General features: G+C 43.6%; 1 protein-coding gene across 2 annotated transcripts; it reads right to left on the bottom strand.

Moving 5' to 3' along the window:
* Positions 1-3,797: 3,797 nt before the first annotated feature.
* On the bottom strand, positions 3,798-19,982 carry LOC110691043. 2 transcript variants are annotated; one of them, XM_021867979.1, is made up of 3 exons: positions 19,269-19,979; positions 5,235-5,306; positions 3,798-4,166 (listed from the first exon to the last, which is right to left on the bottom strand). In XM_021867979.1, the coding sequence occupies exons 1-3, from the start codon at positions 19,842-19,844 to the stop codon at positions 4,164-4,166; spliced, it is 651 nt and encodes a 216-aa protein (XP_021723671.1). In that variant the 5' UTR covers positions 19,845-19,979; the 3' UTR covers positions 3,798-4,163. The 2 variants fall into 2 exon arrangements, with proteins under 2 accessions (XP_021723671.1, XP_021723670.1); XM_021867978.1 differs by lacking the exon at positions 3,798-4,166 and adding an exon at positions 4,173-4,336 and having other exon boundaries at positions 19,269-19,982.
* Positions 19,983-20,048: the final 66 nt, after the last annotated feature.

Below are 20,048 nucleotides of genomic sequence, written 5' to 3'. Positions count from 1 at the left end.
AAATTGGTCGTTTAATGACAAATTGAATGGTTCCACCCATCCAATTTGACTCCCGAAGGATATTAGGGACCATGGTAAACATTTCGACAATTTTTATTTACGCGCGAAAAAAAAAAGTCAAAAAATTCCAAAATTGAATGCTAATATCCACGTTTTTTGAGAATTTTTGGAGGTTTTGGGACTCGGTGTCAAAAAGACTTGAGATTTTAGGTGATAAATCTTTGGGTCATATAATGCCGTTTGGAAACATATATGATCATTATATATTGTCATAAATGTTCGTGGTTGGCTTGAGTTAATGTTGTAAACCGGTAAATTGGTCGTTTAAGGGCAAATTGGATGGTTCCCCCCATCCAATTGGCCTCCCGAAGGGTATTAGGGATCATGATAAACATTTCGGCAATTTTTATTTATTTACAGGCGAAAAAAAAGTAAAAAAAATCCAAAATTTAAGGCTAATATCCACGCTTTTTGAGAAATTTGGAGGTTTCATTTGAGTCCTAGTGTCGAAAATCCTTGAGATTATAGGGGATGCATCGATCTCTGGGTCATATAATGCCATTTGGAACCATATATGATCATTATATGTTGTCATAAATGTTCGTGGTAGGCTTGAATTAATGAAATCGGTGCAATTTGTAAACTGGCAAATTGGTCGTTTAAAGATAAATTGAATGGTTCCACCCATCCAATTGGACTCCCGGAGGATATTAGGGACCATGGTAATAAACATTTCGGCAATTTTTATTTACGGCGAAAAAAAAGTTAAAAAATTCCAAAATTGAATGCTAATATCCAGGTTTTTAGGAAGTTTTTGAGGTTTCGTAACCCGATATCGAAAATCCTTGAGATTTTAGGGGATATATCTCGGGGTCATATAATGCCCTTTGGAACCATATATGATCATTATATGTTATCATAAATGTTTGTGGTAGGTTTGAGTTAATGAAATCGGTGCAACTTGTAAACCGGTAAATTGGTCGTTTAAAGGCAAATTGGATGGTTTCACGGATATAACTTTTATAATTCTGAACCAAAAATGGACAACTAATAGTGATCTCAAATGACTAAATGAGCCCTTACAATACTAACTTTTAGCTAGTTTAGAATTGAAAATGAGAATTATGTAAATTAGTTCATATTTCTAACAGTTTTTAATTTATATTCCTGCAATTTGTATCTAATTGTGCAGGTGATTGAGAGTGAGGGATAGCTTAAGTGGTTAGAGCTCTCCTTCTGGTTCCAATTTCTGGTTCCAATAGATCTAGGGATAGATCGATAGTCATGACTTCTTGTGGCTATCTAAACACCAAAAAAATAATGCGGGTGATTGTACTTTTTTGCTAGGCAAGGTATCCTTGCTTATATAAACACATATAATTTACATCTTTAAAAGTTCAACAATATTCTCTCTAACACACACACGGCATAGACTAAATAGTTAAGATATTTGGTTTGATTAGGAACGTGGAAATCATAATTTAAAAAATTTGAGAAAAATATTCTAATTTTCATGTCTTAATTAAGGTCACTTAGTGTTTAAGGAAAGAAAATAAATTTAAAGGATACAACTTTGGCATAAACTTAAAAAGAACCTGATAAATGCTATGCCCACTACTTCTGAAACAGTTTTAATTTATTGTGAGTTGCGAGTAAAGAGATTCTAGCACTCTAAAAGTTGAGGAAATTTAGCTAACATTCTAATGAAAAGTAAACCTTTTAGTCATAATAATATTTATCGTCTGAAAAGCTTTCAAAAAGATGAAACAATTATCTGCATGGAAGGTTATATATTATAAAAATCGTCTAACTTTTTTAGCTAAATCTTATTTGAAATATAAAGTTTGATCTTATTTGAAAGTATAATACTTAACGCTGGAATCAAACTATTACATGTGTTTGGGAGTATTATAGCTTGTGATGTCTTTTAAATAGTTAACACGTGTTGCAATCACTTGAAATAAAACTTGATTTTAACCAACAATCTAAGATCTTATTGGTTACGTTCAAGGACTACATGTTGTATAATGTAGCACAAACATTTAACAAATTTTCACTATCATTCACAACTTATTTAAAGGCGGTACTTTGAAGTAATGAAATTTTATGAGCAAAATCACATGTGAAATTGTTAGGGAAGAGTTTTATTGACAAAATTATCAAAATTATTTACAGATTCATTCCATTCTCATAATTTATAACCGCTTATCAAATGTGTCAAAAGAGAACCAACTCCATAACGATACCTATAATTGCCGTTATAGATCCCTCGAGAGAGTCAAGAGTAAAGCCCTAACCAAAAGTTCGGATAAAATTTAACAAACGATTGAGGGGGCTTGTTTTATCTTTACTAGGCGCTCTAATAAGTGTAGTGAATGACAAGATTCTCAGTCATCCTCTCAAATGTACGCACGAGAACAATCAAGAGAAAATGTACACATCATGGAAGCATAAAGTAACCCGGCCCCTATTATAAAGCAATCCTTTTCTTCCTAGAATCAATTTTAAGCCCCACTTTCTTCCTTTTTATACCCAACTTTTCCTTAACCCACTCTACTTTCTTACCTTAGGAGTTAGGAGTGCGTTATATACATACCAAACACCAAAGAGAACATATTCCCTTGCAAATAAAGAAATTCTACAACTCACAAAACATACAAGTAGAAGATCAAGAACGAGAAGGTTTTATCATGTGCCAAAAAGCAGGGTTCCCTTTCCACAGCCTTGAGGGGCTGGCGACGATGAGGATTACTCGAAGGTACCTCTTCCGTGCACCGCCCCTGGTGGAGGAACCTGCTGTAAATGATCCACAGCAAGGAGAGGGAGCTGCTGCGGCGGGTGGTGGAGGTGGGGAAAGAAAGGTTTGTCTGTGCTCACCAACAAGCCACCCAGGTTCTTTTCGTTGTCGGTATCATCATGCAGATTATGTGTGGTGTAGCATGAAGCTTAGTCCTAGATTTCAGTATTAAGGAAGTTAAAGCTTAGTCCTAAGATGACTTGTGCAATTGTATGTACTGTTCTTTGTGATCAGAATAAAGTGTGTTTATTTTGATTGCAACAAAAGCTTTGAAATCACACTTCTGTTACAAACTTGGTTCTTATTAGAGCTAATCTAGGCTTAATTGATCCAAGCTTCCGCCAACAGCGGTCCATTCTGACCAGAAAGTGGCGGCACAATCTCGGCTCGAATTGGGCAAGCCAAGGCCATACGCCATACTTAATCAGCTCTATGATTGTATGTGCATGAAGATAGCAACCATCAAAGAATGTACAACGTCACAAGGAAACAAAATAAATTAGTCATAGTATAGTATTATGTAGCCATTCTAATTTGCGTGCTTGTAAATTGTAATTAATAATTGGTTAAGAAACACATGTACACAACTACCTAGTTTCTGCAAACATTTCAGTGTGGATAACTATAACCTGGCCGACATTAATAGACCTGCTAAAATATCCATTTGCTTGAGTTCGGCAGAATTGTAAAGAAATGGCTGTTAGGTAAAAGACAACTTTGATCTCAGCCTCTAACAGCGTGCCCTTTTATTTGAAGATTTTGGCATAAGAAGAAAGTAATACTCCCCCTCCCTAAATTAAAAGCCTCGTTCTCTATTAAGGGAGAGAGGGAATAGTTTAGTAGAGTGAGGTTAAATGCCTACGGCAGCGGTTAAGTGACCGATTATTGGATACAATCGGAAAATGTGTAAAGTAAAAAGGGATGGAAGGAGTAATTGAATGACCCCCTTTTATCCCTCTTTTGCTCTCTCCACTCCTTAAAACAAGCATTGACGTTGTGATTAAAAGAGAACAAAAAGGAGTTTATTGATTATGACATTCCAAAACCAAGCATTGCAGTCAAGCAAACAGAGGTGCATACTGAGAACTGTGGTGATACAATCAAGCGTGGTATACTCGTATACAGAACATATAGATTTCTCAATGTGATTGATCGTGTAAGATGTAATTAGAATAATATTGACTTCGAAACTGCACACAACCCCTGTACAATAATAATTATTATAATGTACATTAATATCCACACGATATGCAGATCCTGCGAAACTCACATAGATACCTTCTGAAATTTACACCTCAAGACTATCGAGCGAGAAGCATCTTCATTACTGATTGATTAATTGCAGCTTCTTGTATAGCCATCTAAGTCACTGAAAATGTAACAAGCCATTAAAGAAGGAACATTTCTTGTATGTTGTGTAAATTCAGACGAACGATGCAACAATAGAAATACTTCTGTGGCTCTGTTGTCTGTCTCTATCTACTAGTTCTAATTTTTAAACAACTGGAACTCGATCTCAAAAGAACAATAGCTTGGTTCCTAGAAAGAAAGAGAGAAAGAAAGAAAGAGCAATGCCATATCACTTATATGCATCCAAGTTCCTAGAAAAATTTCACCAGGATTTAACTACTGAAAGATGCTCATCAACAATTACATGACTACTACTATATGTTAATGTACAATATTACGCTATATGTTTACAAAGGCAAAACTAGCCCTTAGTAAGCAACTAACAGAACCATTAAATATCAATAATTGCACTCTTCAAAGAAATAGAATTCCCTTTCTATACATACAGTTCTTATGACCACAGCTCAGTTACTCAAAATGAACATAATAACCAAAGTCTATATTCTTCTAAATTTCTAATAGAGATTAACAACAAATCAGCATATCCTTCGGAAGCTAGGAGAAGGAAGAAAGAATAGAATATGTACAGGTTGAGTAATCAAGTCAACATTACCCCCAATTCAAGAAGGCTTCTCAAGTTCTTATGTCAATTATCAAGAGGCTCTGGGCCTTCCCAACATTGGAGAATACAACTTCTACGGTTCTACCATATCATGCCATCAACTGAATGGACAAGCTCACTATTCAATGATTCCGATCTCAACAGATTGCCTTAATGGTAATTGGAAAATATTACACCTCACATCATACTATCATGATATATAATAATCAAAAGTTCATCATCTAATCAAACAGATATGTACCACTTAGTATGTTCTGCTAAAGTCTGACATATCTCGTAGAAGATTTTACACCAGTCACACTCATATTTACTCATAACTAGACAACTACTGAGCTATGTCACATCAAAAAGGAAATGTAGAATTGAATTAAGAAAAAAGGGAGGAAGTTGCAAAAACAGTTGACAAAAGATGACATGTACTGAAACATTTGAGTATATATGAACACAAGTAGATCAGTAACTTACCTCAGGATAGCAATTTTGATGAACGATTGTCTGGTCTTTTGGATTTACATCTACCTCACATGACACTTTAGTCTGAAATGTAATAAACATATATCAGAGCGTAATCACAGCCAAAAGGAAAAACGAAACTGAATACAGCCTTGCTATGGTAACTTCCATAGCGCATATCAAATGTAAAAATTCAATGGCTCATGCAATTTTTAAAGCTATATAAGACAAAAGGCTTTTTTATAATATTTGATATGACCCCCCCCCCCCTCCTCCTACTACTTCGCTAATCCAGTGAGTTCTCGACTTCTCGCCAATTTGATGGCTTGGAGTTAGATTAGCTTTGAATCAGACGGCACTCATGTTATTATGTGCTGGCTTGGTGCTTAATCTCAAAAGTACCTAAATGGGACATGTCTCAAAGTACCAAGAGACATGATTCAATAGTTAAGAGACAAAACCTCCTAATCCATCATTATGCTTCCATGGGGAGCCATTAGGTGACCAAATTGCAAACTGAACTATTCCAATGCATGCTTTCATTTACAGCAGTAATTTAATTCCATGTGAAATGTATCATAGAATAATTGACGATTACGATGACTAGGACAACCTGATAAGCATATGTTTTTCATGAGGTCCACAGGCTTAAGGGTCATCCCTCATCCGTCACATTAGGGTGTAACAACAGTCACTGCTTAGATGACCAACTCATGACAATCAATTAACAACTTCAAGTAATGGTCTCTACTCTATAGGTGCTACTGTGGGTTATACCTTACATAATTAGGGATAAATCTTATTCTCAGCTCCCTATCTTGTTATGCTTGAAAAAATTGCATGACAAACAAAATTAAAGGATAGCTAATAAACACTTGTATAGAACTAGTATAGAAACAGGAATATCTGAAAAAACATAGAAGCAAACTTTACACTATTAAATGACAATCTGTGAAGAGCACCATGCATAACAACTTGAAAAAGAAACATCACTACAGCCTGCACTATTCATGCAACTCTAAATGATTGTTCATACGAAAACAGTAAACAATCAACACCTATTTTCTCCATGTTCTATCACAAAGATGGTTCAGCAGCAAAAACAATAACTTTTATAGCATTTTTGCTTCTCTCACTATAAAAGCAATGGCACAATTTTGCTTTTCTGCAATCAAATGTCTTACTCTCTCCACAGCCCACAGCACAAGCATAAAAACCAGACAAGCAGAAACAATAGTCGCAAATGGTCATTAATCGTTTCCAAGAACCGCAATGGCAAACCCAAATCGTAATTTCAGCCTTGACAATGTAAATGATGTTCTATCTTGCAAAAAATGCTCAACATTTAGCAATGCTAAAGAGTAAGTAGCATAGCACTAAGTAGTAACAATCCACAAACTTGCCACAATGTCCAAGCTACCTTAACCTAAAATCAATTATTGGAAAATATTGATCCCTGTAAATTTCTAATCAAGTCAATAATCTCAATAGAGTCCTGTACAAGAAGATCACTAGTTGCAAATTTGCATTTACAATTTTGTCTCATTGTTAAAAGCTCAGTTCAAATTAGCATTAAGCAAAAATAGAAAGTGTTTCGGGTGAAAACAATGGGACCTTGCCGAAGGTCCGCTGAAACGGAGAAGACTGGATTCGGTCCAAGTTATGTTGGGCCGAAGGTTTCCTGCACAGTAAACACACGTAAACTAGCCTCGGGGGTGTTGCCGAGGAAGGCCCCTCCGATGCTAAAGTCAGTACAATGTGTAGAAAGAGAACACTATGCAAGAGAATTAGTTGCTTGAGGCTTTGCTTGAATATATGAGAATATATGAATCTATGTGAATGTGTGAATCTATGAATCAATGAATGAATATGATATTGATGGCTTTTATACCTCTTCATACATGGAAAAGTTGGGCCTTAGCCCAATTGGCTTGCTTTGAGGGCTGACCTTTGACTTTAGCACAATTGGAGAGTTGAACCTTGACCTTGGGCTTTTAATTGGATCATTTAATGCCTAGGCCCAATTGGACTAAATTGGACCCAAACAACTTGCCCCCCAGACCCGATTTGGAAGGATGACGGGTCGGGTTTGATTTAATTCAGAAAAGGAGGGAAGTAAATGATTTAATTAATCCAAAAATTTGAATTTAAACCGTAATTAATGAGATAACAACGGTTAAGGCAGATGATGGTGGAAGTTGGACGGATAATGGGCAGTTTAATCGCAAGATCGTGTGCTTAACGGTTACTTAGTGGAGTATTTAAGAGAAATTGAAACGCGGACTCCTCGTATCCCATTCCTGGAGATATAAACAGAGGCGCGTCATCTCTCCTCACTTATTCACCAACACAAACCCAGAATTCTCGAGAGAAACCAAGAACCCGCATCAAAACTTCGCAAATTCCCCGAGCATTAAGCTTAGAAACTGAGACTTGCCACTACGAACTCGTAAATCGGCAACTTTCGCTTCAGATTAAGGTAAATTCCTTTGATTTCAGTTTATTTTTCTTCGAATTCGAACTCCTTCCCCTTTTTTTTTCGACTTTTTTCTTCGAAATAATCAATGGCAAGAGGAGTTAGAGGTAGAACCCGTGCTCCAAGAAGAGCAAGGCCAATTCCCGATCCTAGGAACAGGATAGGGACCTGGAATGGACAAAGGCCAGAGTCTGACCCTGCTGAAGGGATTAGGGCGACTCCAATTTCCTCGGCTCCTCCTCAGAGAGCGGAGGGGCCGAGCGCTTCTGGACGGGACGATGAAGTTCCCGCTGTCCTTTGGGATATCCTCCCCGGGTTTTCAGAGTGGGAGAATGCCGAAGTAGCTTCGGCCATGATAAAGAACCGCCCCTACTCATGGTGGGTGGAGTATGCCGAACAATATCGGTTTGCCGAGCAAATTGAGTTGCATTACGGCATTTTTGAAGCTGATGGGTATTGGTGTCGAATGCCCGCGGCATCCGATAGAATCCATCGTCCACCCCCGGGGTATGTGGGGGTGTACACAAGACAACTTCAGTACGGGCTGAGGTTCCCTTTGGACGTATTCGTCCGAGACTTGCTGATCCATTACAATAACTCCCACCAGCATCCGAAGGGTGATGACATATTTATGGGTCTGCAAGTTCTTCAAGTATGTGCCGAACCTGCACTGCTTCAAAAAGCTTCATCGGCTAGTGCCAAATATTCAAAGTGGGCACGGAAGCCATGGTTCTGGGTGGTACCGGATTGAGTCCCGGCCCCAGTACCTAACCATGTGGCCGAACGACTCTTCAGACAAGGACTGGAGAGGTCAATGGATTTGGGTTAGGGCACCCACAGATCTGGGCCACCCTTGCGTCTTCAGCGCTCCCCGGTACCTTGCTGAGCCTGATCCCGACATGGGAAGTCTAGGTCCCCCCGCAGATAACGGGCCGGATCCGAACCTTGATCAACAACATATCTTCGGCAAGCTGCCGAACCGGGGGGGCAGCGGCCGAATGCAGCATATCCCGGAGACTTGGTTCCCCGATACACATTATGTTTTCCCAAAGAATATGCTAGCAGCTGTCGGCCTCAGCCGAAAGTTTAAGGATGGTAAGCTTCTTCGGTTGGGGCCGAGGCTTTTTAATTATCTTTCTTCTCTCGCTTCGCTTTTTTATGCTGTGCCAACCTATCTGAACTGACCTTTCCCCTTTTTTTTTTTCAGAGCGGGACGAGACCAACGTTGGCATTAACTACGCTCGTCTTGGTGTCAACCGATAACGAGTTGTAACTGAACGGGCCCCGTCTATCACTGAACCGAGGCATAGGGAAGTTCATCTAGACTCTTCCCACTTCCAAATTGAGGCTGTTGCTCTGTATCAGAGGCAGAAGCCTTGGTGGAAGAAGAGAGACCCCTGGTTTCAGCTGCTGGACGAAGAAGCTGAAGCTGCCCGTACAGCCGAAGAGGTTGCACGGGTTCTCGAAGCTTGCGAAGGAGGAGAAGGATCCTCCAGAACTGCTGAAGAAGAAGCTGCAGCTAGGGCAGCTGAAGAAGACGAGGCTTTGCTGAAGACCTCGGTGAGCTTTCAGACTTAACTTTGTCTTTCTTCTTTTTTCCTTTTTTTTTTTTTTTTCTTTTTTTTTTTTTTCATTTTTTTACTCACATTCTTCCTCCCCCCTGTCTGTTACAGTCTGAAGAGAGTAACAGACACAGAGAAGGGAAAGCCCCTGTTCGTCCCGAAGACCAAATACAAGAAGAGTCTTCAGACTCAGATATGGACGAGCAGCCCCTTCAGAAAAGGCGCCGAAGGATGGCCATCATCGGGCCGCATGACTTTCAGCGGAGGCCGATGACCATCGGCGTTGAAATAAGGGAACCCGAGGAAGGCAATGGATCGCCGAGGGTTCCCCGGCCACAACCTCAATCACCTCAAAAGACCCCTCCGCCACCTTCTGAGATGGAGGTGGATAAAAAAACTCCCGAATCAAAGGGAGGGGTCCAAGAAGAAATTCAGGAGAGTGCTGCTGAGCACAAGAATAAGGATGGCATGATGCCCAGTGCTGAGGGTTTCACGGCAGACATCGCAAGAGAGGTTGAGGCTTTCGTCCTCACCCCTGAAGAAGAGGAGGTCAAAGTAATTGACTCCTCTGAGAAGGATGATGCTGAGCCATCCAAAGCTAAACAAGCTCCATCGTCATCCTTTCCCTCCTTCCAGACTCTGCAATCTGGAGAAAATGGGTTTCTCGGCCCCCCGAATTCCAATCCCAGATCACATCTGGGACCTCATATGGGGTCAGAACCGAGAAGGAGCTGCAGCCTACTTCGGCGATTTTGCTGGCATGTCCGAAGTAGATAGGGCAAGAATCTGGTCGCTGAAGGCCACTGCTGGGATGGGCGAATCCAGCAGATCAGTTCCTGACCCAGCCAGGTCTAACCAACTGCTGATGATGCAGGTGATTTTCCTTGCCTTTATTTCCTCTAAAATTCAGCTCTATTTTTATTATTATTTTTTTTAACTTGTCTTCCTGTTTTCAGTTCGTGCACAATCAGACTCTCACTGTAGAGATGATAGATACCCTACAAGATAGGGTAGACGCTGCTGAGCACGACAAGAAGGTAGCTGAAGAGGAATTAAAGCTTGCTAAGCTGAAGCAAGCAGTAGCTGAAGAGAAGCAGCAGAAGGGTGAGGAGTACGAGAAAAAAGCTGCTGAAGCCCTCAAAACCTTCTGCGACGCTATGGAGAAGGAAGTTTTTCCCCCACTGATGGAAGGGGAAAAATTCCTCCAGGAGCACATGGGAGTGGACGTCTCCAAATTCAAGGCTGCCGTTGAGAGCCGTATTCAGGATGGAGCTGCTGCATAAGCTGAAGTGCAGCAACGACTAGAAGCTCTTGAAGCCAGCCGAATGGCTGCTGAAGAGCTGCTCCAGGCCAGGGACGTCCAACTCTCAGAGGCTGCTGCTGCTGCTGAAGCTCAGAGAGCTAAACTCCATGAGGCTGAGGATCAACTGATGGCCAAAAAAGTTGAAGTGGCCCAGGCTCAGACAAAGGCTTCCCAAGTTCAGCAGGAGCTGAATGAGCTGAAAGGTTCCTCCTCCAAGCTCGTAGATGAGCTGAAGAAATCCAAGGAAGACTTGGAGGAGACCCAGAAGAAGCTGGCTGATGCTGAGGCTCTACTCAAAGTCCGTGTCTATACCCAGGAAGAATATGAAATGGGTTTCAGAAACGGGTTCAGAGTATACCGAAGAGTCTGCCTTCATGCTGAGCCAAAGCTTGACTGGTCCAAGTGTGCTGAATGGGTCCAAGACCCTCATATGAAGTATGCAACTCTAGTCGAAGCTGAAATTCTTAAGGCTGAGGAAGCCGAAGAAGAAGCTGAGAGAATGGAGTTGGAGGCTGAACAGAGGGAAAGGGAGGCTCGGCAGAGTGCAAAGCCTGCTTCTTCTGCTGCTGGGGTTGAGGCCACCATGGGGCTCAACAATGCTGATCAGTCTGATCCTCGGGCTGAAGCATAGGAACTCGGGCAGTCGTCTTCAGAATCTTGCGGTTCATCATGCGCTTAACTTTAGACTTGCCGCTTTCTGAATTTTTTGCCTTGTTTTTTGCTTCAGCTTGCCTTGTCGTACAACAGTTTATTTTTTTGCTTATGTACGTATTTCGGCAGCTGTTATTTTCCGCTTGTGGGCGGCTGCCGATACAGTTTAATTGAACTTGTAGCTCAATTTCTGAGCATGAATTATTAATTTGATGCTCTTTTCTTCAGCTGCTTTGTTTTTGAATGCTTTACTGTTTCTTTCATTCTGCCAAACATAAACTTGCACTGATACAGCTTCTTGCCCCCCCAGAAATTGAAGTATGGCTTCAGCTGAATAAACAATTTCTTCACTTCTTTAAAATGGGTATCCGAAACACAGGGCCAACTGAAGGCAGTGCTTCTGGAATACAAGTCTTACTGAAGATTGACTTCAGCTGAAAAGTGGATATCCGAAACACAGGGCCAACTGAAGGCAATGCTTCGGATATTAGCTTTCTGGGATACAAGGCTCAGTTAAGGCAATATCCCAGAATTGTCCATGGACTCATGACTTTGGAGAACAAATCTTACTGAAGTTGGACTTCAGCTGAAGGACCTGTGTTCTTTAAAAAGATGCATATCCGAAACACAGGGCCAACTGAAGGCAATGTTTCGGATAATGGCTTTCTGGGATACAAGGCTCAGTTAAGGCAATATCCCAGAATTGTCCATGGACTCATGTCTTTGGAGAACAAGTCTTACTGAAGTTGGACTTGAGCTGAAAGACCAGTGTTCTTTAAAAGACGCATATCTGAAACACAGGGCCAACTGAAGGCAATGCTTCGGATAATGGCTTTCTGGGATACAAGGCTCAGTTAAGGCAATATCCCAGAATTGTCCATGGACTCGTCTTTGGAGAACAAGTCTTACTGAAGTTAGACTTCAGCTGAAAGACCAGTGTTCTTTAAAAAGACGAGTTTTGTCAGCAATCTGAAACCCAGTTACCCGAAGGCGAAGGTTTCAGACGAGGCTGATTAAACAATTTTCAACTGTTGTTGTTATCCTTGATTTTCTGTCTATCTTTGAAAAATGGATACCCGAAACACAGGGCCAACTTAAGGCAATGTTTCGGATAATGGCTCTCTGGGATACAAGGCTCAGTTAAGGCAATATCCCAGAATTGTCCATGGACTCATGTCTTTGGAGAACAAGTCTTACTGAAGTTTGACTTCAGCTGAAAGACCAGTGTTCTTTAAAAAGACGAGTTTTGTCAGCAATCTGAAACCCAGTTACCCGAAGGCGAAGGTTTCAGACGAGGCTGAATAAAAAACCCTTAAAGAGTAGATAGAACAAAGAAAATTTTGAAAGGATAAAAAGTTGTAAACATTTATATAAATGGCGGCTCCAAGGCCTTTCATTAGTTGAAAATGTACTTACAAAGATTGTTCTGCCCCGAAGGGTTTACACATGATATTTTTTCAGTACATCAGCGTTCCAGTGATTTTTCAACTCAGTTCCATCCAACTGCCGAAGTCGGTATGTCCCTGGCTGAAGCTCATCACAGATTTCATAAGGTCCTTCCCATGCAGCTGAGAGTTTCCCATGGATTCGACCTTTCTGAACTGCAGCAGCATTCCGAAGGACAAGGTCTCCAATTTTGAGAGGCCTTGCATGGACCCTTCGGTTATAAAATTTGCTGATTCTCTGCTTATAGGCGGCCATTCTGTCTCGGGCTGAGTCTCTTACTTCGTCGAGGAAATCGAGAGATTCCCTCATCAGTCGCTCATTCTCAGCCGAGAAGTGGTGCACTCGAAGGCTCTCAGAGCCAATTTCCACTGGAAGGACGGCTTCGACACCATACACCAGTTCAAAAGGTGAGTGGCCCGTTGCCTCTTTTTCAGTTGTCCGAAGGGACCAAAGGGTTCCAGGGAGCTCCTCCAGCCACTTGGACTTTTGATCTTCCACCCTCTTCTTGAGGGCACTTAAGATCTGTTTATTTGCAGCTTCGGCTTGTCCGTTACTTTGCGGGTGGCATACCGCTGAATATGCCAGTTTGATGCCGAACTGATCTGTATACCGCTTCAGCGGTAAGTTATCAAATTGCCTCCCATGATCGAAGACAAATACTCTCGGGATGCCAAAGCGAGTGATGATATTCTGCCAGATAAATTTTCTGACAGTTTGCCCTGTAATGTTCGAGGCTGCTTCGGCCTCGATCCATTTACTGAAGTAGTCAACTCCAACTATCAGCCATTTTTTCTGGTACACAGCCTCTGGAAATGGTCCCAGTATATCCAGTCCCCATTGGGCAAACGGGAGTGGATTAAGGATCGGCTGAAGATCCCTTGCTGGCTGATGGATAACTGGAGCGTATTTTTGACATTTTTCGCATTTCCGGACCAGCTCCTTAGCATCTGCGATCATGGTGGGCCAGTAATATCCAGCCCTCAATGCCTTGTGGGCTAAGGTTCTTCCCCCAATGTGGTTCCCACAGATGCCGAGGTGAATCTCCCGTAGGATATAATCTGCATCTGTTGGTCCCACGCATTTCAGCAATGGGGCTGAGAAGGACTTTTTCAGAAGTTCCCCCTGAAGACAATGAACCTAGAGCTGGTTCTCTTCATCTTGGAGGCCAAAGCTTTATCTTCGGGAGTTTCTCCCCGAAGCTTGAAAGCTAGGATGGGGTCCATCCAGCTAGGCTCTGGGTCAACGCAGCACACTTCAGGTGCTTCGTCGACACTTCTCTCTCGACGCACTTCTACATATACAGATCTGTTCAGCTCGGTAAGAGATGAACTGGCAAGTTTGGAGAGTGCATCGGCTTGAGTATTTTGACCCCTTGGGATCAGCTGAACCTCAAAAGTTTTCAGCTCTGCAATGACTGATTTGATCTTGGCAAGATAAGCTATCATGGAGGGCTCTTTGGCCTCGTAGCTGCCACTGATCTGATATGCAACTAGCTGAGAGTCTGTTTTTAGGCAGACATGATCGGCTTCCAGGGAGATGCACAATTCTAGGCCGGCGATTGCTGCCTCATACTCGGCTTCATTGTTCGAGGCCTTAAAAGAAAACTTTAGTGCATACTCAAAGGATTTGACTTCGGGAGAAGTTATCACTACTCCTGCCCCCGAACCGTTTTCGGTGGAAGATCCATCCGTAAACACGGTCCAGACTTTCTTTTCACTGTCTAGCGCTTCTTGGTATGAGCATTCGGCCAAGAAATCCGCTAGAGCTTGAGCCTTAATGGCAGCCCTCGGACGGTAGCTGATGCTGAATTCGGTGAGCTCAAAAGCCCACTTGGCTAGCCTACCAGATTTTTCAACCTTGCCGAGAACTTTTTCCAACGGCTGATCAGTTAAGACCACTATCTGATGGCAATCAAAATAGGGCCTCAGCTTCCGAGCAACTACTACTACCGCGAAAGCAACTTTCTCGAGTAGAGGATAGCGAGTCTCGGCATCCGTCAGTGTATGACTGACGAAGTAGATCGGCCACATATAGGTACAAAGTTTCTTCTTCAGCTGGGCTAGCCAGCGTTGGGAGTTGAGCCAGATGCTCCCGAAGCTGTTTAAAGGCGTCTTTTTGCTCTTCCTCCCAAACGAGCTCTTTTGTTTTCGGGAGTTTCAGGGCTTTGAAGAAAGGTAACCCCTTATCCGAAGCTCTGGAAATGAACCTCGAGAGGGCTGCCATTCTTCCGGTGAGCCGCTGAACATCCCGCTTCGTTTTCGGCTCAGGAAGGTCGAGCGCCGCTTTGACTTTAGTGGGATTGACATCAATCCCCCTTTTGCTGACTATGAACCCAAGGAATTTCCCTGACTTCACGCCGAAGACACACTTCTTCGGATTCAGCTTCATTTGATGCTTTCTCAAGGTGGCGAAAGTTTCAGCCAGGTCCTTTACATGGTCCTCTGGTTTTTTGCTTTTGACGATCGAATCGTCAACATAGACTTCCATGTTTCGGCCCTTTTGATCGGCGAAAACTTGATCCACCAACCTTTGATAGGTTGCCCCCGCATTTTTCAATCCGAAGGGCATCATTTTGTAATTGTACACCCCAGCGTTCGTGACGAATGCTGTCTTTGCTCGATCGTCGGGGTGCATAAAGATCTGATGATACCCCGAGAATGCGTCCATGAAACTAAGCAAGGCATGGCCACTTGTCGAATCGACTAGCTGATCGATCCTCGGCAAGGGATAGAAATCCTTTGGACAAGCCTTATTTAGGTCCGTGAAGTCAACGCACATCCTCCAGGTACCATTGGGCTTCTGAACCATCACCACATTTGCCAGCCATTCTGGATATTGGCAAGGTTCGATGAATCCTGCCTCCAACAATTTTTTGACCTCGGCTGCGATGTCTCGGTTCTTATTGGCGGAGTAATTCCGCTTCTTTTGCTTAACTGGTCGACACGTCGGGTCAACATTAAGCTTATGGGAGATGAGGTCTGAACTTATCCCGGGCATATCAGCTGCCGAGAAAGCAAACACATCTCTGTTGTCTCGAAGGAGCTGAATAAGTTCACAACGGGTGTTCGGATCAAGGTCCATCCCGATTGTTACACATTTCTCAACGTCTCCTTCGGCCAACTCAACTGTTTCAGTCTGTTGGTCCATGTCCATTGCTGATGGACTGGACTCTTCATAATCTGGCCTGCTGCCAATGTCAGCAGGTGTCCCAGTCTTTTTGTTCTTCGGCTGGCTCTCTGAGTCTTGCGGCTCAGCTGAAGAGCTAGCATTTTCCCTTTCGGGCCCTTTACCTCTGGGTACAGATCCTTGGGCCGAAGCACTTAGGCCTTTCGGCTTTTTTGTACTCGGCTCTCTTTCTTTTTCTTTCTCCTCCTCATCCTTGTCATCTGGGCGACTATTGGATGGTTTGAGGTAGTTGCACCTTCGGGCGTCCTTTTGGTTGCCCTGTATCCTTTCGGGGAAGCCGGCGTCTGAGACGTAAATCATCAGCTGATGATAAGTTGAGACGACCCCTTGGATCTCGTGAATTATGGGTCTCCCCAAAATCACGTTGTACACTTAAGGAGCGTCGATGACCAAAAATTCAATCATGACTTTCCTGACTGCCTCATCGCAACCGATGGTGACAGGAAGTGTCACCTTCCCATCTGGATAAGTTGAAGCCCCATTGAACCCGGATACCGGGTAGGGTACCGGCGTAAGGTGCTTGGGCTTCAGCTTGATTTGATTGTAGGCCTTTCGGAACAGAATGTTTGCTCCACTGCCACCGTCAACAAGGACCTTACTGACGTCGTGGTTGGCCACCGTGGCGATGATCACCAACGGATCCTCGTGAGGGAACGTAATCCCCCGGCAGTCGGCGGCTGTGAACGTCATGTTCGGCACCGGCGACTGGGGAGATTGAATGTCAGCGTTGTTCACCTGGTGAGTCAAAGCTCTAAGGTGTCGCTTGTGCTCCCTCCGAGAGTATATTCCTCCCGAGATAACATTGATCGGAGGGAATTTCCCCTCCGGCTTTTTACTGTTTTTCCGGGGGAAGTCGAGGTCTTGCCGAGAGTCCTTTGCTGACTTCTCGGATTCTTTTTTCTCGCGGTGATCCGCGATGTATTTTTTCAAGTATCCCTTCCGGACCATGTCCTCTATCTGGTCCTTCAGTTGGATACACTCCTCAGTGTTGTGTCCCGAAGACTCGTGGAACTCGCACCACTGATTTTTATTTTTTCGCTGATACCACTCTGGGAGTGGTCTCGGCTTTCGGTAACTCTGCTCCTCCTTCGTCACGCTGTAAATTTTGGCGCGTGGAAGAGAGAGCGAAGTGTAGGACTCGTATCTGCCTGTGTATGAGGCAGATCTTTCCTTCTTTGGGTCGCTGGCCAAAGATTGCTCCGAGGCCTTTGACTTTCCCTTTGCCTTATGGCCTTGGCCTTCAGACAAGGGTATTTGCCTTTGTTTCCCTCCCCCAAATTGAGGTTGGGTTTTCGCTTTGTTCCATTCTTCGGCTCGGATGAACTTGTCCGAGGCATTCAGAGCTTCCTCCAAGGTCTGCGGGGTATGCATGACCATGAAGTCTAGGAACTTTCCGGGCTGAAGGCCATTCTGCATTGCAAAAACGGCTAGCCCCTGGTCCAGCTGAGAGACGCTGGATGACTCGTTACTGAAACGGGTCAGATAGTCTCGGAGGCTTTCGGTTTCCCCCTGTTGTAGACTCATGAGCTCTGCAGTAGTCTTCTCTCGGCGGTTTGCCGTGGAAAACTTGCTCCTGAACTTGGAGGACAGATCATCCCACCCTGTTATGGAGCCTTGCTTTACTCCCTTGGAGATCCACGCTTGCGCGACCCCCTTGAGAGTGGTTGGGAAATATTTGCACCAAGTCGCCTCAGATCTGGGGCAAAGATGCATATGAGTCTCATACGAGGCCACGTGATCCTTCGGATCCGAGGTCCCGTCATATGTGATGTGCGACGGTATTTTAACCGTGGGTACGCGCTCTTCCAGTATCCATTGCTCGAATGGTGAACTGGCGGGTAGCATAACGGCCTTGCCCTTGTTCCTGGCCGAAGGGACCGCGCTCCGCCCTCTTAGAGAGGTAGGAGTGGTTTTCGTCCCTGGCTGGGAAGTCTGGGCCTCGGCTGCAGGGAACGAGAGGCGACTACGCACGCTCGGTTCCTTGCCGCCGAGTCGGTCAAGGACGCTTCGGCGAACAGTCTCAGGTTCTCGGTGAGTAGATTCTGGCCGAGAAGCTGAGCTGCTGCTCTTATGCGCTTCTGGTCTTGAGGATGAGGATCCTTTTAAAAATTGAGGGTTCTTTTTCCTCTCTTTTTCATTTTTCCAGGAATACTCTTCCCACTCTTCCAGTTCCCGGAAGGAAGGAAGCTTCCCACCATCATGATCTAACTTCCTCCGCTGATGTCGGGTATGCGGAGGAGTTCGATCACGAGGTGGTGGCATATTTTGTGCCCTCATCGCCTCCATGAGCACTGCCAGCGCTCTTGCCACCTCTTCCGAGCTGGGCCCCGTCAAAGGGGTCCTCGGCCAAGTATGGGCATGAGGGCGCGCAGCCGATGGTTGGCTTTGGGGCACTGAATGTGTCCTATGATCGGACTCACCCCTGCTAGACCGAGAGTGACTCGGCCTATAATGAGAGTCATGAATTACGGGAGAAAGGGAATCCTCCTTGTATGATCCTCCCCCCGAGCTGGCACCCTTGGGAGAGTTCCGGTCCGGCGAGGGTGATGGTGTAGGGGTTTTAGGCTTTTCGCCCGCTCCTTGACGGAGGCTTTTGCTCTTGCGGTTCTTAGCCATTGCTACTAAGATAATTGCAAGATGATGTTGGTTAGAAATTTGGCTTAAAGATTTTTGAAAGTCTTCCCCACAGACGGCGCCAAATTGTTTCGGGTGAAAACAATGGGACCTTGCCGAAGGTCCGCTGAAACGGAGAAGACTGGATTCGGTCCAAGTTATATTGGGCCGAAGGTTTCCTGCACAGTAAACACACGTAAACTAGCCTCGGGGGTGTTGCCGAGGAAGGCCCCTCCAAGCTAAAGTCAGTACAATGTGTAGAAAGAGAACACTATGCAAGAGAATTAGTTGCTTGAGGCTTTGCTTGAATATATGAGAATATATGAATCTATGTGAATGTGTGAATCTATGAATCAATGAATGAATATGATATTGATGGCTTTTATACCTCTTCATACATGGAGAAGTTGGGCCTTAGCCCAATTGGCTTGCTTTGAGGGCTGACCTTTAACTTTAGCACAATTGGAGAGTTGAACCTTGACCTTGGGCTTTTAATTGGATCATTTAATGCCTAGGCCCAATTGGACTAAATTGGACCCAAACAGAAAGTATTAAGCATTATATGAATATGAACAACACCAATCCAACGCTTAATTTTGTCCGGAATTCCGATATCTACCAAATTTCACTATCATTCCAGACAAAATGAAAATTCAGAATATAAACAAAATCAACTATTGCAATCACAATTTTGTCTGATAAAAACAAAATCCAGCTCAATCAACAAAAGCGTAACATGTAATTAGCTTCAATTCATCAAATTCCGCTCACATATAAACACTAAAATCAACCAAAAATTTAAAATATACCTGGATTGGAATTTTGATGAAAAAGAGGCCAAATCTTCCTTTAATAGAAGAAACAGTATCAAATGGAACTTTACCAGCAGCAACATCTTCAATCAAATAAAACAAATCATGAAAAACCTCAAATCCATCAACCAAAAGCGTGGCATCAACATACGACGATCCTCTTGCTTTAATCCTCCCACCATGAGAATTCACAAACCCTAATTCCCTCCCACGATACGAAATCGACACATTCAAAGCGTCGTAATTGACAGAGAAGAAATCGGGGTTGCGAACTTTGAGGGTAAGAGAGAGAGAAAGGTCGAGAGAGAGGTGGTGATCGGAGTTGACTCGGATGTGGTTGAGTTTGAGACGGACGAGTCGGAGTTCGGGGTCGGAAGGGAAGAGGAGGAATACGGCGAGGATGAGGAGGAGGAGGAGAGAGATAGAGAGGAAGTTGCGCCGGAGGTGGCGGAGGAAACGGTGGCGCGTGGGATAGTAGATGGGTAAAACGACGTAGTTTTGGACGGTAGTTGGTTGGGAATTTGGGTTGGATGGTAGAGAAGAGTAGAGGATGGGTTCGGGTTTGGAGGTCATGGTTTGTTTATTGGTGGGTGGGGTTTGTTGTTTCGTATTTTAACTGCTGGTGTTTACTGCCGCGCACGGCCGTGTTGATTATTATTTTGGGTGTGAACGACCGTGTTCATTTGCTTCAATACCACGTCGGATTTTAACCCAAACTAAGGGCCAACCAAATAAGTGTCATTTTGGCCCATATGTTATATGTACCTCTTTATTAGT

Source organism: Chenopodium quinoa, unplaced genomic scaffold (assembly GCF_001683475.1).
Source record: "Chenopodium quinoa cultivar QQ74 unplaced genomic scaffold, ASM168347v1, whole genome shotgun sequence".
Taxonomy (NCBI): domain Eukaryota; kingdom Viridiplantae; phylum Streptophyta; class Magnoliopsida; order Caryophyllales; family Amaranthaceae; genus Chenopodium; species Chenopodium quinoa.
The sequence above is the reverse complement of the archived record's forward strand: the minus strand, read 5'-3'. Positions and strand labels throughout refer to the sequence as shown.